General features: G+C 37.9%; 1 protein-coding gene across 1 annotated transcript in view; it reads left to right on the top strand.

Moving 5' to 3' along the window:
- Window positions 1–27,133, top strand: part of Mycbp2 (MYC binding protein 2) — a 218,461-nt gene that overhangs the window by 161,931 nt on the left and 29,397 nt on the right. Inside the window, 9 exon segments of the mRNA XM_051161021.1 lie at window positions 259–414; window positions 13,099–14,742; window positions 15,738–15,907; window positions 16,690–16,934; window positions 19,179–19,346; window positions 21,731–21,888; window positions 23,560–23,756; window positions 24,510–24,659; window positions 26,106–26,266. Of these exon segments, the coding sequence (XP_051016978.1) occupies window positions 259–414; window positions 13,099–14,742; window positions 15,738–15,907; window positions 16,690–16,934; window positions 19,179–19,346; window positions 21,731–21,888; window positions 23,560–23,756; window positions 24,510–24,659; window positions 26,106–26,266 (3,049 nt within the window).

Raw genomic sequence — 27,133 nt, 5'->3', positions numbered from 1 at the left:
TATATGGATTTTAGGTAGGTTTATTTCTGTGGACTACTGCGTAAGACTGGAGTGTGTCCCATTGGAAATCTCAATACTAACCAGTGTGCAGAGTCAGATCCCTATTGGAGGACAGTGATCACCAGCTCCCTCTCTTCTGAATCAGCATAGCTTTATCTACTGTTTAATTTACCTGCGTGTTGTAAAGCACCATTGACTTTGCCATTTTGGGTGTTAATGAGTAACAAGTTGTAGTTTTGACTGTTTTGCCCACTGCAGGTGATCAACTGAGTGCCATATTGAATTCCATTCAGTCACGGCCCAATCTCCCAGCTCCTTCCATCTTTGATCAAGCTGCAAAACCTCCCTCTTCCCTAGTCCACAGCCCATTTGTGTTCGGACAGCCCCTTTCCTTCCAGCAGCCTCAGCTTCAGAGTAAGTCTGTCAGCCGTACTTGCCTCATCAAGCATTTCTGAAGCTTTTTTTCTGAGTTAGTGATCAGTCTGTTAGCTATGAACTCACCTGACTGGTTTATTTAATTAGATGTTATCCCTCCCATATTTTTGAAATATTTAAGCTATTCAGAGCTAAGATGTTCTGCAGCTAAGATATTTGCTTTTAATTAAATATTTTTAAATTAAGTGGAGTTATTTAATCTGACCATTGTTCTTTCTATCCTAATTCTAGTCAATTCATACCTGTTCAGAAAGACAGTTTTATTTCATTTTTTTTTTAATGCATGGCTTTGGTAAGCATTAGTTATACTGATAACTTTCATTGCTTTCATGACATTTTTGTTATTTGGTAGATGCCCAGAACCATGTAACTGTTCCACTGTGGCAGATGGGTAGAAAAGGGAGGCACTTGTTTGTTTCTTCTATATGAACTTGATATCCATGAACTGTATGGCAATTTGGATTTCCAATTTTTCTTTAAGTTGTCATTTCCTCACCTCCTTTGTGTTTTGTTCCTCATACTTTACATTGGTCGTTTGATTCCAGTTTTACTGTCTAGAGTTTACACATAATAACAACCTCCATTGGCTGAGAACATAAATTCAAACAAGTCACACTTAAGCAAGTGTTCATCTCTTAGACGTTTCCTGAGCCTTTCCACATAAATAAACTCTAAGACAATAGATTTCTTTTGGCTTTCAAATTCTCCTGTCCAAATAAACATACTGACTAAGACAGTTGAGGGAGGCCTCACTTTCCAGCTCTTTATTTTTCTTTGCTTTGTTTTTGTTTGTTGGTTTTGCTTGTTTGAGGAGATGCCCAGAATTCAACTCTGAGTGGTAGTATATCTTAGTTTATGAACCCATTATATGGTTTTAAAAGCATGAGCTCTTTGCTTACAGTGCATTCATACTTTTGTGTTTGTGTGTGCGTGTGTTTGCTTGCTTGCTTGTTTGAGGAGATGCCTAGAATTCAGCTCTCAAGTGTTATGTGTGCCTCAGTTTATGGGCTATAATATGGTTTCAGAAGCATGACCTCTTCATCTACAATACATTCACATATAAGCCTAAGTTACTGTTGTACAACAAGATGTTGGTAACTGTTGTTAGGGTTACTTAAGAAAATTCTAGAGATTCTAGGTAAAAATGATCGTTGTAGTATTATCAACATAAGTTAAAGAGTGTACAGAATATAACCCTTCATGGGTATATTATATAACAGGCATGTTTATAGGTAGTTTGGACACATAATTGCTATTACTCTCTACCTTATTGGCATGTCTGTTACCATATCTCTAAGATTCTCAAGGACACTGACTAGTGTGATACCTATCTTCCGTCTATGATAAGCAGTATTTCAGAAGAATGAAAGCAAAGACTTAGTCTTGACTTACTAATTTTATGAAGCAACAGATGTTTCATAATTAGATGTGCTCCGGTTGCAGGATGCTCTAAAGAAGAAAAGCAATACAGTCAGGCCCAAAATTATTATTAGAGACATTCGGATTCATTCAAATTTGATTTTAATAAGACAGATTCACCGAGTAATGATGCCAAATGTTGGACTAGAGCTGGGCGTGTTGATGCTAGAGCACTTGCCTTTTCTGGGTAACGCCCTGCAGTCTCCCATGAAGAATGACAGCAAATTTGATTGTCTAGCTATGCTGTAGTTGAAGTGTTTTTATGCCAGTATAATTTCATGCACACTGTGTATGTTCCCAGCATCAGCACTTCCTCCACCTCACAGCAGATTTGACCCATGGCCTAGGCAGATCTTATGACCTGTTCTGAATCATTACTTTCCTGTGTACTCCGACAATGGCTGTTCTGAGCTCCTTTCCAGTCCTCACTGTCTGAACTGAGTATCACTCAACTCTGACTTCCACATTCCAGAAAACAGAAGTCTCTTTAGCATAATGTGACTAAAATATAGTTTTCATGTTTGAAAACAATTTATTCTTATTTTTTCATATGTTAATATAACAAGTACCAGATCTTTATTGGCAAGTATCACACGAATGTTTTATCTTGTTGTATACAGTGTTATATTCAAGCCAGGCTTCCTTGTTCTCACTACCAAATGAGGATTGCCTTATAGTTTTATGTTAAAGTAAAATATTGTATGTCAGTGGCCATATTCACTAATTTTGCCTGTATTGACGACAGTGCTATGTAGTAAACACCATATTTCAGCACTGCAGTGCATCCGTATTTGAAACCATACTTTGTCTGTTTTCCTAAAAAAACAACAAATAGAAAGGATTCTCCCTAGAAGGTTGCATAATAAAATGGTAGGGGTTGCATCAGGGGTTGCTTCAGACTCTTTCTCCTGACGACAAATGCCAAGCTTTATCGTCAGCCTTGTCTTCATAGATACTACACAGTCTATTCTTTAATGGATACTTTAAACATTCTATTTACAGATAGTTCTAACATTTAGAGTATTATTACCTTTGATCAGATTGATTCTTTTCTTTTTATAGTTTTACTTTTTAAGTTTTGCACTAGAATAAAAGGAAAAAGAAATTTCCTAACTCTTGTAACTTGGGTTTTCAGCTAACTAGATAAATTCAACACAGACAAACTCCCCACATTTAACTTTAGTATTTCTGTTAGTGTTATTTTTAGTGCTTTTTGGAATTGTTGTTGTTATTGTTATTGTTTCTTCTGAAGCATAGTTTTTTCCACTGCTTTTAGAATTTAAAACAATCTATACATTAAATTACATTTTATATGTGTGTGTTTTATGTATACTTGCTTGTGTCTGTGTCTGTGTGCACACACATACAGGTTCAGCTTGTACTGTGTTCTCTGACCAGTAAGCTTGAGGGGTAGACCTATCTCTGCCTCCTCAGAGCTGGGTTTACAGATGTCTTCCGTAGTACCAAGGTTTGCCACATGCCGTGGATCTAAGCTTTATGGCTTCACAACATACATTTTACTGACTGAGTCATCTCCCAAGTCCCCAACTCAATCATTCGTAAATTGGCAGAATTATCTTATTTGATATAAGTTATTTTAGATATTATACTATTACTCTTTTACAGAATTACTGTTCTAGAAGAAAAACGTAACAGATTTCCCTTGTGTGTATGTATACCAGATTTAGGCTTTTTCTTTACTGTTCTGCAGTTAGTAACTTCAAAATTAGAGAGTTTGAAACAATCATAAATGCTTTAGGAATATAGTTCCAGTGGAATAAACTGAGAAAAGTCAACTGGGAATAAGAATATGACATTCATTCCTAAAGTAGTAATTGGTGGTGGTGGTGGCTGTTGTTTTGTTTGTTTTACTTTTTGTTTTGTTTTGTTTTTTGTTTTGTTTTGTTTTTTGAGACAGTATCTCATGTGTGGTCCTAGCTGGCTGGGACTCACTTTGTAGACCAAGCTACATTTGAACTCATAGAGATCTACCCTCTATGCCTTCTGAGTTCCGGAATTCAAAGGCATGTGCCACCACTGCCCAGCAATAATTAATATTTTTTAAAAGCATTTATTTATTTTTATTCTTTTAAATTTTGAGTATTGTTTTTGCCCCATAACTTCCAAAAGTGTTTTAGACATTTATGGAGACTTCATTAGCTAGATAATTCAGTCTTCACGGTTCACAATCAATGTGTCTCCTGCTATGTTGTGGTCAGATATGCCAGAATTTACTCAGTCTCCTGCACTCTCTCCTTTTCCCCCCTCTGCACAAAAATGAAATAGTTGCACTACTTTATCCCTACCTTGCAGCAGCAAGATATTTGCCTTTTTTCCCATTCTTTACATGCTATACATTAAAAGTGTGATGTGTGTGTGTGCGCGTGCGCACGCTCATGCGTGCACCTGCTTGCACACTAAAGCACTAGCTTCTTTCCAGGCATTACTTCTGGGGCAGGACATGGCCATAGCTGACATTAATTACCTGTGATCATAGTGTATGGCTTCTCTGTTGTATGGTTTCTCTTGTCTCTTATCAGAAGCAGTTTGTGGAAACAGACTTTTTTTTTCTGAGAATGTCTCCAGATCGTCTGTATTTTAGAATGTTGCTTAAAGAACAACATGGCTCTTCCTAGGATATTCTTAAATTATTCTAAAATCTAGAATGCATACGTAAAATACTGCTCATATTCCATCTATTACAGAGAGAACAAATCCTTTTCCATTATGGTATATTTAATCATATTTCTAGCCTCTTAATATATAATCAGTAAATTTGCTATGAAAAATCATTTACAGAAATGCTATATTGGAAAGGTTATCAACTATTTTTTTCTGACATCTAGGCATAGTCAGAGTATATGGAATAATGTCATACTTCATTAGAAAATATATTTCAGGCTTATGTTTATGTTGAATTTTGTCTTTCTAAAATTTTTAATATACTGATGCTAATGTAAATAAATTTTACATCTTAATCTCCTCTCCTAGTCACATAAATCCATATTCCTTCTGACACACTTGCCACAGTGAAGTCTACACAACGCTTCTGTTGTCATGCCACGCTCTAACACACTAGGATGATATGGAGATGATCACTGCCAATATATGTCAGATCCTCTGAAACAGTGATAGACGTGAGAGTAACCAATACACTCCATTGTAACTTTTCTTTCCCTTTTTGCAGTGCTGAGGATCCACAGTGTTGTGCACGCAGGGCGAGGGCTCCACCACTGAGCTGTCTCCCCGCCTAGTTACATGCACTCTTTAGCCTGCACCGTGTTCTGTCACAACCTTGGCCAGAGCCAAGTTTTGGTTTATTGTCTCTATAAGAGTCAGTGAGCTTATTCTTAATATTTTAAAAATAAATACCTGTAAAGTGAGTGATTTCTGGGAATTATGAACTGCATAGGTCAGACCTAGCCATTAACTGCTTATCTCAGGAGCCTGTGATGTTAAAAATAGCCAACGTTCTACTCGGAAAATGGAAAGACACAGTCAGTAGGAATTAAATTGGATGAAGAAACTCAGCAACAGCGTCCCTTACTGACACATTTTTTTATTGTCATTGTGAAGGCTTTTTGAATTAGAAGATTCCTACCTACATCTTAAAAATAAGTGTGGAAACATGAATGTAGGCTGTCAGTCCATCACTGAAAATTGAGCATTATCATAAGATATTTCTAAAACATTTAAAAGCTTTTTCAGATCCCTTTGTTAGAATTATGCCTACTAATGACAATAAGACAGAAATATTTATTCCAAAAGGCTCAGAAGTGAGAACCAGACAACATTGAAAGCAAAAGCATTACCAGACCAACAATTATTTATCTGTAGCATGCTAATGTCAAGCCCTATTGGTGTTATTTTCTGCTTTCTTTGTGTTGTTGATAATAATATATGCAACATGATTTAGATAATCCACCCTCCCGAATTTATCATACAATATAATGATTTCTACCATACTGTCCTTCGTAGTATTTCATTTTCAGTTCTCTCAGTACTGCCAAACAGGAACCTAGAAAAGCATTCATAATGTCACAGCTTGGTGGTAGCACATAATAGGAAATTTAAAAGTTGAATGAAAAAGTGAATTTAATAATATGTTTATCGTTTTGTAAAATAAGTGCTCAAGCTGAATTTTATTTCATACACGTGTAACATGGCTGAGTTATAACACAGGATTTTCTATCAGAGTCCGTGGAGGTCACTCTCTTGTTTTAGCTCCCTAATAGTTTACTCATTTCTGATAGTGAAATTTAACAGTTTTGGTCATTGCTTAATTGCTGACTTTAAATAATAATTTATGCCATTTTTTCAGTTCTGGAACCTGCAGTTTTGGTATTGCCACAAGAGGGCAGCAGATGCCTTGATTCTTTGAGTTTCTGTTCTCAGCAGTAGCTCAGGAGCTGTACATTCATAGAGAAGCCACACATTTTTATAACACTTTACTTATTACTTAGTACCTGTATAGTAATTTTAAAGTTCAGGTTTTGTGACAGTAAATAAAGTGATCAGGGAACTTGATACTTGGGATTCAAAACCAAGAATTGAAAAAACTAAAGACATGTTAGTAAAAAGAAAATACTGTATTAAGGGTAAGTTTTACATTAAACTGGATGTGACCCTTAGGGTTGGAAATAAAGGGTGGTGACGCCCACAGAGCCATGGTGTTTGAGGAGTGCTTTTACATCACTAGGCTGCCTGAGCTTCAGCTGGGCTCGGGAGAAGAATGGATGCTTTCCATTATTTTTATTGTTAGTATCTCTAGTTCAGTTTTTGACGCCCAAGGAACAATTAATGTTGCAGAAATGAACTGAATGATTGGTTGTTTTACCTGCAGATTTGAACTTTTTAAGTACTTATTTAATCTTCATAAAGTGTTTTTCCCCAACCTTTTCTTTTCTGAACAGTGTCACAGCATATCTCTAGACACAGTTTATTTTCCTTAGTAATTTAACAGTATTCTTCAGACTCTGAGAACACTTTGTTATTTACTCTGAATGATACATCAAATACTGAAATGACTTTAAGAAAGTTTTATAGGTGTTTGTCCTTAAACTTGTGACATTTGGTCTAACATGGGAGCTTCAGGTTAGCATGGTTCTCTTTGGAGCTTTCAGCCAGCATCTTCCTGAGGAGCCTGGGTTCTACTGTAGCCTGCCAGGAAGGAGGCATCTTCCTGAGGAGCCCGGGTTCTACTGTAGCAAGCCTGCCAGGAAGGAGGCATCTTCCCGAGGAGCCCGGGTTCTACTGTAGCAAGCCTGCCAGGAAGGAGGCATCTTCCTGAGGAGCCCGGGTTCTACTATAGCAAGCCTGCCAGGAAGGAGGCATCTTCCTGAGGAGCCCGGGTTCTACTGTAGCAAGCCTGCCAGGAAGGAGGCATCTTCCTGAGGAGCCCGGGTTCTACTATAGCAAGCCTGCCAGGAAGGAGGCATCTTCCTGAGGAGCCTGGGTTCTACTGTAGCAAAGAAGGAGGCAGCATTCTCAGCTTGACAGAGTGGGCCTGCTCAGCAGCTGCCACTTAGTTTATCTCTTTGTTGTTGGTTTAACACTGGGGCTGAACCTGGGGCCTTGAGGCTGCCAGACAGGCTCTCTGCCACTGAGCCATAGTCCTGTCTCTAGCTTAGCTCTTAGAGAAGAGAAAAACTGCAAACACATCACCTTTCTAACATTCTCACCAATGGCTAGAAACTGCAGCTACGATTGAACTGCATAAGGATCTCTGCAGCACCTTCTCATTTTCATAGTTTTGTACAAAAAGAAAAATATTCAAAAATAAAGTATAAAGTTTTAACGTAGTTTATGGAGGGTTTATCATACTGTCTATCTCTGTCAACTTTCCATTCTTTATTGAGCTCATGGTGTGAGCTTTCCTCCTGACTCACAGTAAATTCTCTGATTTGTGTAAGCTTTGACAGCCCTTGTATTTGCCCTCCTTCTAGAAGTATCTTCATTAACCTGTTGAATATGTTCTCTCGTTGTCTACTCGTTTCTTGTCATCTTTCACTGTCTTACCCACAAGTGTCTATGGCTTTGCACCTGTGATCCAACTCCCTGGTGGTTTTTTCCCGTGCTGGATTGTTATCAACATTATATGCTAATAGCTTTCATGTCTCAATGTTCACACAATACAAGTGCCATAAGAATGAGGGCTTTTTTCACCACTGTATTTTCAGTACCTAGAATAATCATGGATATATAATACTCAGTATCTTTCCTTTAGTTGGAGTTTTCTTAATTTGTACATCATGCAGATTTAAAATAAGCTATAAGAATAAGTCAAAAACATCATTCATACTATTCAGGAAGTATATGTTATATGTAGATTCCTTAATTTGTGTGGGTATGTGTGTATATGTATGTTGTTTGCTTATGTGTGCACGTATGTGTGCCAATGAGTTCTAAATGTACTTTATTTGTGTTCTGAGACTTTTTGCCAACAGGATTTAATATCTTAGATAAAAGATCTATTTTTAAAACACTAATACTGGGTTAGCCGTAAGAAGAGTAGAGAAATGAAAATTCAGCATGGGGCCATCCTGAGATACATATTTGGGAAGTCATAATAATCAATCCATTCAGAAAGCCAAGAGGCAATAGTTAAACTACAAATAATATTTCTTTCTCTACCATTACTTCTCTGTATAAACCCTTATTTACAGGTAAGCAAGCAGAGAAACTTAAACTAAGGAAATATTACTCTAAATAGAAATGCTCAAACTTGACCTATCAGCTCTATAAGCCTTACTTATAACATAGTTGAACATACTACACATACAATTCATCTAAATACATTAATTTGACCTTGCTTTAAATCTTAATTTTATGTAAACCTTTTGAAAACTTTAGTTTAAGTAAGTGTATAATTGCATACCATTTGAAATGCTTTGTTTTTGCTTGTGTTCTCTAAGCTTTTTTTCCATTGAATCTGTGCTGCTTCTTTGCCAATGTTTTCCACTGTAGAATCTCCATCTCGCAACCTTGCTTCTCGTGAGCGCATTTACAAAAATTTTGGTGTAGCTGGGCCTGCCTCTGCTCTCTCATCTCTGTCTCACAAACTGAAGGGTGGGTATACATGCATCTGCAAATGGGCCATTCTTAGTGAACGGAGGATGAGCCTAGAGACTTTCATTTCACCTCTCATTATCATCCCATTCCATTTTTTGTAATGAAGATTTATCATTTTACTTAGAATTTTATGTTATGTGTTTGAAATTATTTATGATGTACCTATTTATATTATTTTATAAATTATCCTGTTAATGCATGTTTATTATATCTGGAATTACAGATAATCATCCTTGTTAGTTGTTTAAGCTTTGTAAAGTCTTAAGTAGATAAAAAGAATTCACAAGATAATATGGTGTATCATAAAGCACTTGGATAAATACAGGTTCTTATGGACAGGCTTGATCTCAGACTTGTATTACTTTCTGAAGCCTGGATAATCATTCTACCATTCTAGTTTTAATAGAAATATTTTGAAATTTAAGTTAAAAGCCTTTTTAAAAACTTGATTATTAAGAAACAATACAGACACATATGTGTACACACACTAACCCCCTCTATCACGAATTTTTCTTACATTATTTATATAGTGACTTAATATTTTAAATTTATGAGTGTTAGAGGCTAAACACATTTCCAAAATATTTAAAAATATGTATTTGGTCTTTTAGAGTACTGCAAATGCCATAAAGTAATCTGTAATATTAAGGGAAAGGACATTTGCTGCCAAGCGTAGCAACCTGTCTTCAGTACCTGGAACCCACATGATGGAATGGAACAAGAGACACAACCCCCACACATTGTCCTCTGACATCCAAACACACATGCACAGATGAACAAGTGTAAGAAAAAAGCAAACACATGAATAGTAAATACAAAGTATATAAGTAGGATTACAAATCAGATCCATTGTGATATGGATCATAATATAATACAATATACTATTTGGCACATTAGTCATGTGACCAAATATACACCACATATTGTGACACATCATATTACAATATAGTGTTACTTGTATTATATTCTAGCATGGTGTCACATGCCCTGATTATGATTTCCCTAAGAAAAATCATGTTGTTGCTTTAATGGATAAATCTTTCCTATTTAACATGTTCAGTAACATTTAATTTGTTTAACTATATGAACTTTTTAGCCCATTTGTTTAAGAGTTCCTTAGAGGTTAGAACTTTTTGCTTACTACTTAAGTTTACGTATTATATATATACAATTGTTAATTCAAATTAAGTTCTGCATAAGGAAGTATGTGTCATTTAATAATTTCAGTGAAGTATTTGTTATTTTTGTTGTTATTTGGGGACATCCACATAATAATTTTTAGTAACACCTAATATATGTTACAAAATTCTTTGAAAGCCACATGAAGCCCATAAACAAAAATTAGCTTACAGGTTTATTGCTCTTAACATTCTTTTGAAAGTATATTTTTAAAAACAGTTTGAAGACATAAGTTCTTCAAAAGGATTTAGTTATGATTTAATGAATACATATTAGGAAGAAATTTTCCACCATTACCTATGCACTTGAGTTCCAACAGATATTTAGGTGTTGTCACTTTTACATCTTAAGGAGCTGTCACCTCTATTAGAGGCAGAGAGGTCAACATACAGATATCTATGGTTTCTATCCCTCTCAGCATCCACGTGTGCATATGTCGGACAGATGATGTTCCCAGTACTTGGCAGATTCTGTTATTTAACCAACAACAGTGGGGGCGGTGGGTGAGGGTAGTTGTAGAGCAGTCTCAGCACTGTGAATCCTTGTGCTCAGGGGATAGATGTATTCACCATACCATGTAAGTCAGTCCTTTGCACAGAGGCCTTCCTAATAATTAAGTAGGAATCCTAAAAATAAGTTGGTATTTTCTCTGAAGTAGAAAATTAAGTTAAAAATTAATTTTGAATGAATTCTAAATATGAAATGTGCTACTTACTTAACTTTATTCCTTACTATGTATTGTGCAGCTCCTAAAATATTTGTGATAGGGTGATTTAAAACTTCTTCCTCTTGAGCTAGGCGTGGTGACACACACGCTTGTAATCCCTACACTAGGAAGGCAGAGGCAGGCAAATCTCTGTGAGTTCAAAGCCAGCGTGGTCTACAAAGCGAGTCCAGGGCAGCCAAGACTACACAGAAAAAATCCTGTTTCAAAAAACAAAGCAAAAAAACAAAACAATAACAACAAAAAAAACTTTCACCTCTCACATGAAAAATAGCAACAACAACAACAACAAAGCGTTAGTATCCCAAATGTAGCAAGCTTCTAATTAGTGACTAGAGCTAGGCTGATGCTAATTCTACAAGATAAAGTGGATCTGTTCATATATTTTGCTTTATACTAGTTAGTGTTAGGTCAGTAAGAGAAAAAGGCAGCAGGTTCTTAGACCGCTTGGGAACAATTTGGGAATACTTACTTGTCAATATAGCGTCTGGTGATCTTTGTTCCCCCAGTTGCCATTCATACTTGCAATTTTTGTGATTTCGTTTTACAAATGTATTCTAATCACAAAATTTTGAGAACATAAAATGAACACATAGGGCAAATACCAAAACAAAATAGAGAGAGCAACTTCCATGTTTAAGAAAGTTCATAATGGAGTAGAACTAGGGAGTGTTCACAATATTCTTTCAACGAGCTATAATTGTTTGCCACACATTGGACTCTTGCAACTGAAATAAATATTCGTTGCACCACTGTGCTCTCCATGGGCTGTTACATCCCCTCATTTCACTACAGCTTGTTCATCTAGATTCTAAGCTCACACAGTGATTGCTGTCACCTGCAGTCCTGTTAAAGAGTGGATTCTCAGAGGATCTGGATGTGTTGGTATAGTAAACACACAAACGAACAAAAAAAAAAATGAGATAAGTATATATTGGTTTTCCAACAAACTGCTTGAACAAATACCATTTTCCAAACCTTGGCACTATAGCACTGAAGGAGAAATGACACAGACCAGTCCTAGAGGACTTTGCAGGTAGAGGACAAATTCTGTAACACTTACTGACTTCATACACATGCAAATCAGAGTGCTTTCCCACTTTACCACGCTAGTCTTGCCCCTTCTGGGCCAGGGGAGAACAGGGAACAGGCTGCACTTATTGCCAGGCAGCAAATTCAGCTTCTTAGGACCCTTTTTCCCCAAAAGTATCTAATTACATCTAGCTGTTTTGTTTTTTCATAATACTTGAATCACTTGGATCAGATTGTTCTCCTAAGAAAAACAGTTCTTTGCGCTATAAGCAAGGGTGGTTTTTTCATTCATTTAAGGAGGAAAGGTGACTTTAAGCTGAACCACCTGCTAGGGACAAGGCCTGGCCATATTGCTTCAGAGAAAGCCTAATACGCAGGAAAGAAAAATTACAGAAAGGCAGGGATGCCCAAGCCAGATGGTATCTATATAGAATTATCTACTGATTGCCTTAGAAAGAGTTTTTTTTTTGGTTTAGTTGGTTTTGGTTTTGTTTTGTTTTTTCCTGTCATTCACCAGGCATGTAGAATACAGTTCCAACTTGTAGTATTTATGATGAAAATCTTGTGGGTCCCTTTAAATCTGCAAGGATCTTCAGCTCCAAGTTCTATCAGCTAAGCTACTGGGATCTTAAGATGGAAACTGTTTTTAAATAACAATATCTGACTTATATACAAATAAACACCACCTTTAGGATTTCCATTCTAATCAAAACATTAAACTAAGATGTCTCCTGTAAGGAGCTCTTCACTAACCTAATTGTATTTATTGTTTACAATTGAATGCAGGAATTATATAAATTGAGTTTCATTGTTTAATAAGATCTATGTTGTTACCTTAATTATCCTAAGTTTTGCTCTCCTAAATATCCTAGGTTGATTATTTCATATGGAGGATTTATTTTTTCATAATTTTAGTTTTTAAAGAGGTTATTCTCCTAGTTGCTTGCAGAATTTGAATTTGATTAGTTGTACAGGGGCTGTGGCATCACTAATAGTTCCTCCGGGTGAATAGATAGTTTTTATTCAATCTGCTTTGCATCTATGAACATATCTAGTAGTATCTTGTGTGTAAATGATAGAGTAGAAGTGTTATGAGAAATATTTTTATTTTATTCTTAACATGTTTTTACATGTGACAAGTAATGTACATTTGTAGCTTTTTATTTTAGTGTCTAGTGTTAAAATTATCATTACATTAGCATTTTATTAACAAATTCACTATGAAATGGATCATGCAGGTGATAGAGGAACTATCTCTACATCTTCAAGACCAGTCTCTACATCAGGAAAGTCAGAGCTGCCCTCTAAGCACAGCAGATCAATTAAACCCGATGGGCGCGTGAGCCGGACCACTGCTGACCAGAAGAAGCCAAGGGGGACAGAAGGCTTATCTGCTAGTGAATCCCTAATGTTAAAATCTGACGCTGCAAAGTTGAGGTCAGATTCCCATAGTAGGTCGCTGTCCCCTAACCATAACACCTTACAGACACTCAAGTCCGATGGGAGGGTGTCTTCCAGCTTCAGGGCTGAATCCCCAGGACCGGGCTCTAGGTCATCTTCTCCTAAGCCCAAAGCGCTGCCGACTCCCAGGTCTAGCCCATCTGGTGCTAGCTCTCCACGCTCCTCCTCACCACAGGATAAAAATCTACCTCAGAAAAGCACAGCTCCTGCTAAGACAAAACTTGACCCTCCTCGGGAACGTTCCAAGTCAGACTCATACACGCTTGATCCAGATACCCTCCGTAAGAAGAAAATGCCCCTCACGGAACCATTAAGGGGCCGTTCCACATCACCAAAACCAAAACAGGTACCAAAGGATCCTAAAGAGTCCCCCGGATCTGAAAACAGAGCCCCTTCTCCCCACGTGGTACAGGAGAACCTCCACAGTGAGGTGGTTGAAGTCTGTACTTCAAGCACTTTAAAAACCAATGGTGTCCCAGAGAGCACCTGTGATGAAAACAGTGAACTTAAGAGTGTGGACGAAGCATCAAACAAAGTGCACTTCAGCATAGGAAAAGCACCACTGAAAGATGAACAGGAAGTAAGAGCATCACCCAAAATAAGTCGAAAATGTGCAAATAGACACACCAGGCCCAAAAAGGAAAAATCTAACTTTCTTTTCAAAGGAGATGGAGCCAAATCTTTAGAGCCAGCCAAGCAAGCCATGTCTCCATCTGTGGCTGAGTGTGCCAGGGCCGTTTTTGCCTCTTTTCTGTGGCATGAAGGCATAGTGCATGATGCAATGGCTTGCTCTTCCTTCCTGAAATTTAATCCAGAGCTTTCCAAAGAGCATGCTCCTATAAGAAGTAGTTTGAGTAGCCAACCACCCACAGAGGAAAAGGAAATCAAGTTAAAAAATAGGCATTCATTGGAAATATCATCTGCTCTGAATATGTTTAACATCGCACCTCATGGGCCAGATATATCTAAGATGGGAAGTATCAACAAAAACAAGGTCTTGTCGATGCTGAAGGAGCCGCCCCTCCATGAGAAGTGCGAGGACGGAAAGTCAGAAGCCACCTTTGACATGTCCGTGCATCACACAATGAAGTCCAAGTCTCCGCTTCCGTTAACATTGCAGCATTTAGTGGCTTTCTGGGAAGATATCTCTTTGGCTACAATCAAAGCTGCTTCCCAGAATATGATTTTTCCAAGTCCTGGTTCCTGTGCAGTTCTTAAAAAGAAAGAGTGTGAGAAAGAGAATAAGAAAACAAAAAAAGAAAAAAAGAAAAAGGAAAAGACAGAAATTCGGCCAAGGGGCAATTTGTTTGGTGAAATGGCCCAGCTGGCAGTCGGAGGGCCAGAGAAAGATACTATCTGTGAGCTGTGTGGAGAGTCGCATCCATACCCAGTGACCTATCACATGAGGCAAGCTCACCCAGGTTAGTGATTGCGTTGTCTGTAAATATGCTTTCGTTTTGATAAGCTAGAGCCCTTTGAATTGAGCTGTCCTCTGAATTATATCAAAGTATACAGAATTAGTTCCCCAAATTTATAGAATATTACATCATAGACTACCATGAATAGTTTGTCCAAACAGATAGAGAAATTATAAGAGCACTGTCTCCTCTTCCAGAGGTCCTGAGTTCAATTCCCAGCAACCACATGGTGGCTCACAACCATCTGTAATGAGATCTGGCATGCAGGCACACATGCAGGCAGAATACTGTATATGTAATAAATAAGTAAACCTTAAAAAAAAAAGAAAGAAAGAAATTTAGTGTATAGTTGGAGTGTAGCAAATTTTGAAATATTTCTAAAGTATTTATATGTTTCCCAAAGGATGGCATGAAGGTCTTACCCAATAGAAACAATAGCATGTCTAAACAAGGAGGCTGCCTCCACACGCCATCTTCTGACTTAGATTCCTGTTCAGAAATTACCAGTTAAATGGAATATATTGATTGGAATGGGGGATTTTCCTATTTAAATGATATCAGTTGTTTTATCAGAGAACTGTATATTAGGTAAATATTTTCATACATTAATATTTTAAAATGTTCTTTACATGTAATTGGTTTTTTCTTTTTCTACATTTTGTGTTAGAAAATTTTGATTTCTGAAACACATTATTCTTTTATATGTGTCTATTTTATTGACATTATTAAATAAATCTAAAGGTACCCATATTCTCTGTTTCTTTAATATGCTCATCTAAAAATAGGATATCTCAAAGATTTTAGGCATCATTTAATTTGAGATTTTTTTGAGTTTTTTTTTTTTTAATCAAGCATGTTTTCTCTAATGTATGTACTAGACTTTTAAATAATAGGTGCTTTCTCAGAAGTTTACTTTGAAAAGATCTGTTTCTGATGTATCAGTAATGAGGGTCAAGGACATTGAAAATGTTAAATGTGTGTCTTATTTTTGTTTCAAGGTTGTGGCCGATATGCTGGTGGACAAGGATATAATAGCATTGGCCATTTTTGTGGAGGATGGGCTGGTAACTGTGGTGATGGAGGGATGGGAGGAAGCACTTGGTACCTCGTATGCGATCGCTGTAGAGAAAAATACCTCCGTGAAAAGCAGGCTGCTGCAAGGGAAAAGGTATTTGTGTTCCATTCAGGTTATATTATTCATGATATGGATGTAACTTACAAAAATATAAAATCATATCAGTACATTAGTTAGTCTTACATAATTGATCCATCTTATAACAAAAGTAAAATGCAAATTCAGTATTTGTTAAGTAAACTAGGTTTACTTTTAAAATGTTATACCCTTAGATACAAATGCTGTGTTGACAAATGTTTGTGTTCTCATTCTTTATTATTGTCTCCTGCACTACACATATATAAAATCTCACTTTTCTTTCTGGACCCTTTTACTTCCCTACTCTTTCTCTTTTGTCTTTTTCTTAATACTCAATCATATCACAGGACTCATAGAAATTTGAGATAATTTCTACTAAGGAAAACCATGAGCTGGTTTAATCTCAGCCCTCGGGAAGCAGAGGCAGGTGGATCGCTGTGAGTTAGAGGCCAGCCTGGTTGGTCTACCAGGCGAGTCCAGGACAGCCGGGGCTACACAGTGAACAACCTTGTCTCAAAAAAACAAAAACAAAACAAACAAAAAAAAAAAAAAGAAAGAAAGAAAGAAAGAAAGAAAAGAAAGAAGGAAAAAGAAAAGAAAACCATGGCAGAGACCTGTGCTAAAGCTTCCTGCCCCTCCATGATCTAAGATCCTCACTGTTGCATTGGTTCTTGGTTTAGTAATAACTATCACTGTTTTAAAGTACTTTTTTATTCTTTTCTAGAAACAACAAAAGTTAAGAAATTATCTTTTTAGATATAAGCGGGAAACAGTCACTTCAATTCTTTCTTTGCCAGGTCAAACAATCTAGAAGAAAGCCTATGCAAGTGAAGACTCCCCGTGCCTTGCCCACGATGGAAGCACACCAGGTGATCAAGGCCAATGCCCTTTTCCTGCTGTCCCTGAGCAGTGCAGCAGAGCCAAGTATCCTGTGTTACCATCCTGCAAAGCCATTCCAGTCTCAGCTGCCCATTGTGAAGGAAGGCGTCTCTGAGGACATTCCTGTAAAAATGCCTTGTCTCTACTTGCAGACATTAGCTAGGTAAGGAGACTTTGTTTTGTTAGTAATTGCCTTTGGGTTTACAGCTTCTGATGCTTAAAGTCATACTGTAAAGTGATTGAAAACTTGCTCTCATGTCCATACAACCACAGATAGTGCGTAGGAGACAAACCTTTGATATTTGCTTTCATCCTTGCGCTGGGTGACATGACTGGGAGGAGAGTGTAGAGTGCACATTTTGTGCTCGTGGCTACTTTGTCCGTTTGTTCTGTTACTGTCAATACAAAACATAGCTTAGGAAGAAAGACTTGCATTTTTTGTTCTCTACTAGTTGACTTTAGTCTGTTAGTCAGAAATGCTGTAGAGGAGAAACACAGATGTTTCCCGCAGGAGCTTTCTTTATTCATTCTGTTTACATTTAAACAAGTACTAGCTGAATACCAGGGATGCTGAAATGAATATAAAAAGCCCCGACTATATTCAGCACTGGTAGAAAGATAGATGCGTCATTAACACCTTTCCAGTGTCGTGTTAGGTGTACTCAAATGAAGTGTGCATAGGGTACTGACAGAGCTGATACCGTACTCTTGATTCTGCGTAAGCAAATAACAAAACACTTCGCAGAGGGTCTGCTGCTCACCTGATTATTAAAACATCGATAGACATAAATCCACCATCTGCCGGGCAAGTGATGGGGGCGAAGAGGTTTCTAGCTGAGTAGACGCAAGTGAAATCATGTTCTGTTTGACTACTTGAAGTAGTGATTAGAGTGACATTTGGGCCTCTGTCGCTTGTGCTGATTCTCTGTAAGCAGATTCAGTGAAGGAAGAATTTTAAAGAAGGAAAGAGTCACCCTGGTGTGCAATTCAAAGGTCACAGTACGGAATGTGGAAGCTAATACAGAAATAATATTCTGTGTTCTAGAGAAATGCTCACTGATGGTGGTCTCATTACTATACTGCAGCGAGACTGTACCGTCTGCACTGTCTTACGTTGTGTACTAACACTCCAAAATAGTCTTTCTTATTCCAAAGCTAGATTTTCCCCCCACTGGGTAATAAATGAAGAATTCTTTTTTTTACCTGCTGTCATGGCTTGCCTGTCAATCATTCCATTTAAAAGCCTCGGGGTTTTTTTGTTTTTTTTTTTTTGTTTGTTTTTTTTTTTTTCCTCTAATGGCAAAGTTATGTAGCTTTTAAAAATGTTTATACTTATTAAAATAGGGGGAATAGAAGACAGAAGGGAAATGTGAAAAATTCAAGACCAGGAAGAAATCATCAAGCATGCTAAATACAAACATATCTTGAGTTTCAGTTAGACTACTCTGTTCATCTAGGTTAGCAGTATTTTGTCCTGGTTTGAAAAGAGTCAATCAAGTTGGCCTGGCAAGATGGCTCAGTGGATAAAGTTGCTTACCATGAAAGCTGTAGAGAGCTGAGTCCAGTCCCTTGGATCCATATGGTAGAATGAGTAAAGAGTTCTCACTAGTTGTTTTCTGTCCCCCCACATGCACCCTGGCATGCATTTCTAACCTCCCCCACAAAATAAAGAAATGACTTTTTAAAAAAATATTTTATTTAATTTTAATTTATGTGCATTGGTGTGAGGGTGTCAGATCTTGGAGTTACAGACAGTTGTGAGCTGCCATGTGGGTGCTGGGAAATGAACCTGGGTCCTTTGGAAGAGCAGGCAGTGCTTTTAACCACTGAGCCATCCCTCCAGCCCAGAAATGTCTTTAAAAGAGGAATTAAATTATAAAACATGGGAGGAAAAAAGTGGCAGCATAGAATAATTAAAGAGCTTCTAGTATTAACTCTCTGGGGAATACAACCTAACCCAAGGAATGTTTTACATTTATGTTTTTCAACGTTCTCAAATTTGATATACATATATTGCCACCCCAAAAGTGACAACTATTTCAACAAATCATCAAGAAATGATGCAAATCTGCACTGTGACAGTGACAACAGAAACTGAGTAGAGAGAATGGTGTAAAAGGAAGCTTGCTGTCATAGTCCTGTCTGACTACTGATTGTATAGGTCTAAGCCTTGTCCAAAACAGAAAGTCTCACCTAAGCAGCTAGGCAGTTAGTAGGATCATTCATCATTTAGGTTGTGGTCCCTGGAAAGTAATATCAGACTTTTATCTATACCAGTCTACTTCAGTATGTATTTTGATAATTCCACTTGTAGATTCTCATGTACTTTTTTCAAAAGAGATTTAAAATGAAAAAAAAATCTATATTGCTATTGTGCTCTTAAGTTGTTGGGTTTAATTTAACACAGGCACCATCATGAAAATTTTGTGGGCTATCAAGATGACAACCTGTTCCAGGATGAAATGAGATATCTGCGGTCGACATCTGTCCCTGCCCCATACATATCAGTAACTCCCGATGCAAGTCCCAATGTATTTGAAGAGCCGGAGAGTAATATGAAATCTATGCCACCAAGGTACTTCAGTTGTGTCTTCTGAGTGACAAGTGTTTGGTGGATTAAAGGTTGAACTATAAAAGAATGTTCTTACAGTTCATCAATACAGCTTTCTGTCTCAGGAGGAACATTGGGTCAGCTGGGCCAGCTATTGGAGAAGTATGAAAAACTGTGCATAGACAGACAGAGTCCTGGATGGGAGGCAGACCACTGGGAGAGAAAAGATCCCACCCAGCAATGCAGTCAAAGGCTACACTGGAGCCTATACTCTTGAGTGACGCATGTAATCAAGGAGGGAAAGTTGGCTTTGAGTCAGCACTTGAACACATGGTAGAAATGGCACAGAGCGTGAACCATGGCCCTTACTTAAGCTTCTTGGATCATTGTTTACAGTGCCTTCTCACTTGCTATTGTTGGTATTGGACAGAAAGCATCTTGAGAAGTGAATGAAGTAGGTAAACCCAGTGTGTAAGAACTTGAATACCACTGAAACTGAGAGGAAAGCATGGCAAACATGTAAGACTAGCACAGTGTCACTTAAAAAGCTAATAATTTAGTTATGGACTCAGCGAGGTGTGTGGAATTGGAGTGCACTGGCAGCAGTCATGAAAAAGATGAATAAAGAAGATACTGGGTAGGGGAAAATCAGTGGACTTTACTGGGTAATGAGAAAGGTAAGTTTAGATGGCATCAGAATTACAGACAGAAGTGACTGAGCCTGGTTCCATTGGAAAGGAAGATGTTGGCTGAAGTGAGAGAGTACACTAAGTCAGCCGTCATAACAGCAAACTAAACGCCTAGCCACGCTGTGCGCTGTAAGAGGGATGCCACAGCCAAATGATTGTTTTTCCATGAAAAATACTTGCATTTTCCCCACCATCTGTGTGGATTGTTCTCAGGGTTTTGTTTTGGTTTTGGGGGTTTTGGTTTTTGTTTTTTCAGCTGTTCTTGACATTTTCTCCAAAGAGTACAATGTGGCTTTTATATAGTTTGTTTGGTTTTTTTGTTTTTGTTTTCCAAGGCAGGGTTTCTCTGTGTAGCCCTGGCTGTCCTGGAGCTTGCTCTGTGGACCAGGCTGGACTTAAACTCAGAGATCCTCCTGCCTCTGCCTCCCCGAGTGCTGGGATTAAAGGCGTGTGCCAACAACACGCCCAGCTGCCCTTTGTAGCTGCCTTGGGAAAGGCTGTGGGGACTGTGTTTAGACTGCTCTGAAGAACGTGGCTCAGCGGGGTGCCATTGTGTTCTAGGAGTAAGATCACGGAGAACAAACTTCTAGTTGTAGATAAGGCAAAGCTGTTAATAGAACTTTCCATACCAAATAATTTTTTTATTTTTTTCTTTAAAAATAATAAATATTCAGCAGCTTTGACATAAACATGCCACTCTAAATTTCCATGTTAGCCATGAAAAGAATCTGAGAAGCTAAATAACCTTCCAGTTTATAGAAAAGTAGATCAAGGAAAAGGATGCAAAGCTCAGACAGACCAAGGTCGCATCTTGTAATTACATACCCAGTATCTGCCATCTCCACGTCACAGCTTTGTGCTGCTGACGTCCCAGAGAAGGATGCTTCCACAGAGCAATCTGCCTGGTAGTAAAAAGTAAAGCCTTGTGTTATCTCTGGGAGGAATAACATGTATCAAGTAGAATTGAGAACGGAAGTCCGAGGAAATCCACAATACGTTTTCAGAGCAAGCTGGAAACCAAAGCAGTTTACCCAGTGAAGCACCACTAGTGGGGTGGAAGGTCATGCTCCATCGTGTGGCAGCAGTAATAATTAATAACAATAACAACGACAGTCTGGAAGAAAATTCCTCTAAGTACGGAAACTGCTCTGTCTCCCCCATTCCCCAAATACCTTCAAACTGAGGTTTAAGTTAGGAAGCTGGAGGGGTGTCTCAGCAGTGAAGAGCACGGCTCTCCTTCTAGAGGGGCAGACGCGGTTCCCAGCACCCACAGTGCAGCTCCCGGGCCTCTGGAGCCCAGTGCTTGTGGATCTCTCTCCCTCTCTGGCCTGTGTAGACACAGAGCATACGCATGACACGCGTACATGCAGACAAAGTATGCATACACATAAAATAGTTTTTAAAGAAAAAAACAAGGCAGGACATTTGGAACCTCTTTCACACGAGATGCAGTCTTTAGAAAAATACACATTTAAGATAGTTTTGAAATCAATCAGAATGTCACATTGTTGGAAAAGATTACATTCTTTTTTTGATTTAATTTTTATTTGGTGTGTATGAGTGTTTGCGTGAATGTATGTCTGTGTACTACGTGTATTCAGCGCCTGTGGAGCCCACATGAAATTCAAACATCTGACTCACTGTTAGAAGATAAGTGTCACTGCACTTCATTCTTTACGTTCTCGTACGTTTGTATCTCTGTTCTTTTTATATCTGCAGCTTGGAAACTAGTCCCATCACAGACACTGACTTGGCTAAGAGGACAGTCTTCCAAAGGTCCTACTCAGTTGTTGCCTCTGAGTATGATAAACAACATTCCATCTTACCTGCACGAGTAAAAGCCATCCCTAGAAGGAGAGTCAACAGTGGAGACACTGGTATGTATAATGACAGAAAGGAGGTTGAGTGATCAGGTGTCAAAAAGAAAAATGAAAATGGCTTCTCTGCAGACAACTTTTAAGATGTAATGCCTGAAGGGGAAGCAGTGTGTTGGTTTTTATTTTTCTGTTGTTTTGGGGTTTTGTTTGTTTTGATTTATTGGGCTTTTGTTTGTTTGGATTCTGTTTTTAGTTTTTTGAAACAGGATCTTTCTGTGTAGCCCTGGTTGTCCTGGACTCACTTTGTAGACCAGGCTGGCCTTGAACTCACAGAGAGATCCACCTGCTTCTGCCTCCCCAGTGCTGAGATTACAGGTGCGCACCACCACCTGTGATTTGTGATAGACTGTACTTTTATCTGCCTGGCCAAAAAAAAAAAAAAAATGAGATGCATTTCTTGTGTCTTAGTAAAAATAGATATTTAGATCACTCAATGTTTATTCAATAAATTGACTTATAAAATATTGCTAGGTGAGCTGGAGAGATAGCTCACTGGTTAAGAGCACTGTCTGAAGATAGAGCAGTCATACACATAAAAGTAAATTTTAAAAAATCTTGCTAGGTATCAGAGCCCCGCATACTACCATCATTATCCCTTCCACTAAGTGCGGTGAACTAGCAGGTCCAGTTGTACTTAAGCACTCAGGTGTTCCTCACCACCCACAGGCGTTTACAGCTCTTTCGGCCACCATGGTTCTGAACAGATATACAACTTCAGAGTTATGAATAACTCCTAATGGATTTTTAAAGCTATGTAATCTGCACCAATGGCAGGTTATGAGCATTTTTTCCTTGCCTTTATTTGTAGACACTCACCATACGGGCCAGGCTGCCTCAGATTTCTAACTCTCTTGTCTCATTCTCTCAAGTGCATGGATTGAAGGAACATGTCACCATACTGGCTTATTATGTTAATATTGAAGAGCACCTGAAAAAAATTGTTGGGCACCATTAAATAAGCTGTTGGTTTATTCAATCAATATCTTGAGTTTGTGTTGGGACCCTGCCTTAGTTTCATCTTGTTGCTATGATAAAATACCTTGACAACAGCAACTTCAGGGAGAAAGGGCTTATCTGGCTCACACCTAATTAGGCCACGCCCCTTGCTCTGCCACCAAGAGCAGTGTTCAGTAATGTGTGTGTGCTGGTGCTCAGCATTCTCTCTCCCCTCTTCATTCAGGCCTGAGGTCAGCAAAAGGATGGTGCCTCCCACATTCAGGGAAGGTCTTTCCATTGAAAATGAGCCAATTAAGAAAATCCCTCACAGGACAAACCTCATGCCAACCTAATAGAGACCATTCGTCATTGAGACCCCCTTCCCAAGTCACGCTGGATTGTGCCTGTTGAAAATTAAAACTGACCATCACCTACTTCATTCAGCCTTTTAGGAAGTGATGGGCATGAGGGGTGGATTTCAGGTAGAATACAAGCTACTTAGCTTACAGTGCTGTAGGAAGTATGAACTTCAGCTCAGTCCTTGAGTCTGTGTACTCTAAGAAAGTAAGATGGTTACAGAGTCCTGATTGCTTTCTTACCGCTAATTGAAATTGTTATGATTGGTGTCATGTGCAAAATCAAAAGCCTTTAAAGTGAATAAGCTACATATTTTCAATATTTAATATATTATATACAATCTATGAAAATTACTAATTTTCTTTTCCTTTTTAGAAGTTGGGTCTTCCCTCTTGAGACACCCGTCACCTGAGCTCTCCCGGCTAATCTCGGCCCACAGCTCTCTTTCCAAAGGAGAGCGGAATTCCCAGTGGCCAGTCTTAGCCTTCGTTATACAGCATCATGACCTAGAAGGGCTTGAGCTAGCAATGAAGCAGGCCTTAAGAAAGTCAGCTTGCCGAGTGTTTGCTATGGAGGTGCGCATGCTCTGATGGAATCGCTATTAACGCATTATATAAACACATAGTAGTTCTATTTAATGATAATGCTTTTTTACCAAATTACATCAAGTTAAAGCCACATATCTAATGGGAAAAAATGTTTAAACCAAAATAAAATTTTAAAGTTTATAAACAACATAATTTGAATTTTGTATTTATATCTTTATTTCTATATCACTGTATTAGTTGAATATGAGGTTATCTTTTAAACCTTTTTATAGTCAGGACATTTCACTAGAATGAAATGACATAATCATGCAAAGATGATGACTAGGGTTTTTGAGTTAGAAATTTACCAGTAGGAAATTATTTAGGCCTCATTTTCTGACTAATAGGGATGCAGTATTTCCTAGACCTATGTATCATACATGTTTATTCTTTTTTAACAGTAATAGGATAAGTAATTTGTCACATTTGTTGTTAGAAATATATTGGAATATATTCTATATTAGTTTTAAATACTGGCTAGAAAAAGATTCTTTGAATGGAGTAAACTAATATTAAAAAGAATGATTGTTATATTTTGTAAATAGTATTTTCCTGTTGCTCTTTGTTGTTGGTGGTGGTGTTGTTGTTTAACTAAGCCCAAAATTGACTATTTCAAGTTCAGTGCTTTTGCAGTGAAATGAGAGCCACATTTTCTAGCATGTTTATCTCTAAGTAATTTTTTTTAACACCCTACCTATTTTAACTGACACCTTCCCTGTGTGTGTCCATTGATTTGTGCAGGCATTCAACTGGCTCCTCTGCAATGTCATCCAGACCACCTCGCTGCATGACATCCTCTGGCACTTTGTGGCAGCACTGACTCCTTCTCCAGTAGAAGCAGAGGAAGATGAGGATGAAGAAAATAAGACAAGTAAAGAAAATGCAGAGCAAGTGAGTTTGTGTTCGTTCTCATTCCATACGGTCCCCTTTTTAGCATACATTTTATTCTTTGAAAGTTTTATGCATGCATGAGATGTATGTCACCCTACCTGTCAGCCACACTTCCCTCCAGCTACCGCAGTGTGACACACTCCACTGACCTTTCTGTGTTACTAATAACAACCAGAGTCCAGTTAGTGTCTCCCAAATGTGCATGGGTATATGGCCATAATTCCATATTTCTATAGCAATCAAGTAGTATGCTCTCTGGTAGTATAATATAATGTTTTACATGAAATAATTGACAGATTATTTGACCTGAAGAAAACAACAAAAATAATATAATAATAGTATGGGCAAAGTGTTAGCCTTACGGAAGGAAAGTTTTCTGTCTGGCAAGGATGCTAACTCAGCTGGTTTCTCACTGAATACCATTGTCAAAAAGCAATCAGGCAGAAGATGTATATTACTGCAGTATTACAGGCAGCATCACTACTGTATAGAGAATGTAGAACTGGAAAGCTTTCCTTTCTGGTGTAGTACAAATAGAATGAATGTGATGCCCGAAAAATAGAGAATACACTTTAGTAGGAGGGCAGCTCCCCAGTATAAAGGGAAACAGACATAACCAGTCTAACCAGGTGGATGCCAGACCTTGACCTAATCTAGACGGGCTGATAAAGAATAAAACAGGATATGGTCTAGCAAAAGATAATGTAAACTACAACGTGTATCATGCTCTTATTTAAGAAGACACACAAAGAGAGAAGCAAAAGCATGCCTGTTCTACTTAGCTCATTTACATAGTCTGAAACGTTTAATAAACACCCATTAGCAACCAAATGGGAAAACAAGGCCATTCATATTTGCTGTGTTGTAAAAATCTCTTGGAGAAATATGTGATTTTTGCAGAGCATGTTAAAACAAACAAAATGATTGGTCTAAGAGACTGTTGAGTAAACTGTGCTATTTCCATTCATGAGAGTATTGAATAAACATAGGTAATAAGTTATGATTATGTTGTAAAGTGTTTGTTATTGTTTAGTGTACAGAACTTCTAGACAGGTCAGGCCTCAAACTCCCAGAAATCTACTTGCCTCTGCCTCTGCCTCTGCCTCCCGAGTGCTGGGATTAAAGGTGTGCACCACTGCATCTGGCCCATGCCTTATTCTTAATGTATAAACATATGTAAATAATATATGTATAAATGAATATGAAGACATAGACATACAAATACATGTATCCACACACAGATTCAGGCTTCTAATGATGTATAAGTATCCTAGAATTAATGTGTATATGTGGTTTTAGTTGGGTTTGCTCATTTTACTTGTAATTTACCTTATCAATTAGAAATTTTACATACTGCACATACAAATTATGCTTATATAACATTTTTGTTCTTTAAAAAAAAAAGTTTCTTTGGACTGATGAACTCATTTTCAATTTTTATTTTAGGAGAAGGATACAAGAGTCTGTGAGCACCCACTATCAGATATAGTGATCGCAGGCGAAGCCGCTCACCCCTTACCACACACATTTCACCGATTACTTCAGACCATCTCTGATCTTATGATGTCTCTCCCTAGTGGCAGTTCATTGCAGCAAATGGCCTTAAGGTAATTTCACCAAAGTAATCTAATAGAAAAAAAAAAAAAAGAGTTCATGGAGTATGCAAAGTTCTGAATATTTGAAAAAAAATTCCTTAAATGTCAAGAGGCAAAGAATCCCTAAACTGTGGAAATGGTGACTGACTCCCCTCCTCCTGTCCTAAGCTATACTCTCTTTTCTAACTAGTGTCTCTTTCCCTTCTTAGTGCCCCAATAGCTGTTGTAGCCATGTTGTTCACCTTCCCCTCTTATATTTCGTTGTGACTGTGGTAAAGAAAATGAAATCTCAGAAACTAAACAAAGTTGGGAGGGGAACCTGAAAGCAGAGTCTGGATTCTAGTTATATGGATCCAACTTTAAAGGTTCCTTAAGTAATACCACATGATCCTAATTTGGAATGTGCTGAGAATTTGGCACTGTGTTACATTACGAACTGCAGTTTTAGTTTGACTCAGTCGGCTATAGACATAAATAAAACCTTTGTGACTTATATTACAAGCTGATGGAAAGATTGGCTTTCCTAGTTCCCTAATGACAAGGCCAGTAGAAAACAGATACTGTTTTGTCCTCATAAGATTTTGAAGTGCAAGAAATGTGATATCCCAATAATTCATGACACAGTTATCACCCAAATAAATTTGCCAACCTGTTACAGTTGGTGTAATGCTTATCTTTACAACAGGTTCGATTTTGCTTTTGTGGCCTTGACCTCCATAGCTCCTCTTTTCCCCTATACTTAAAATAGGTAGATTTTCTTTATAACTTTCCTTCTTAAATTTCCTTTATTTCTCAAAAACATCAAAAAGGTGTATCCATGATCTTGTTCTCTGAAATTTTTCAGTGTTTATCTTTTTTTTACAGAAGTATTAACATTTC

The sequence above is a fragment of the Acomys russatus genome, chromosome 18, assembly GCF_903995435.1.
Source record: "Acomys russatus chromosome 18, mAcoRus1.1, whole genome shotgun sequence".
Classification (NCBI taxonomy): Eukaryota; Metazoa; Chordata; class Mammalia; order Rodentia; family Muridae; genus Acomys; species Acomys russatus.
The sequence above is the reverse complement of the archived record's forward strand: the minus strand, read 5'-3'. Positions and strand labels throughout refer to the sequence as shown.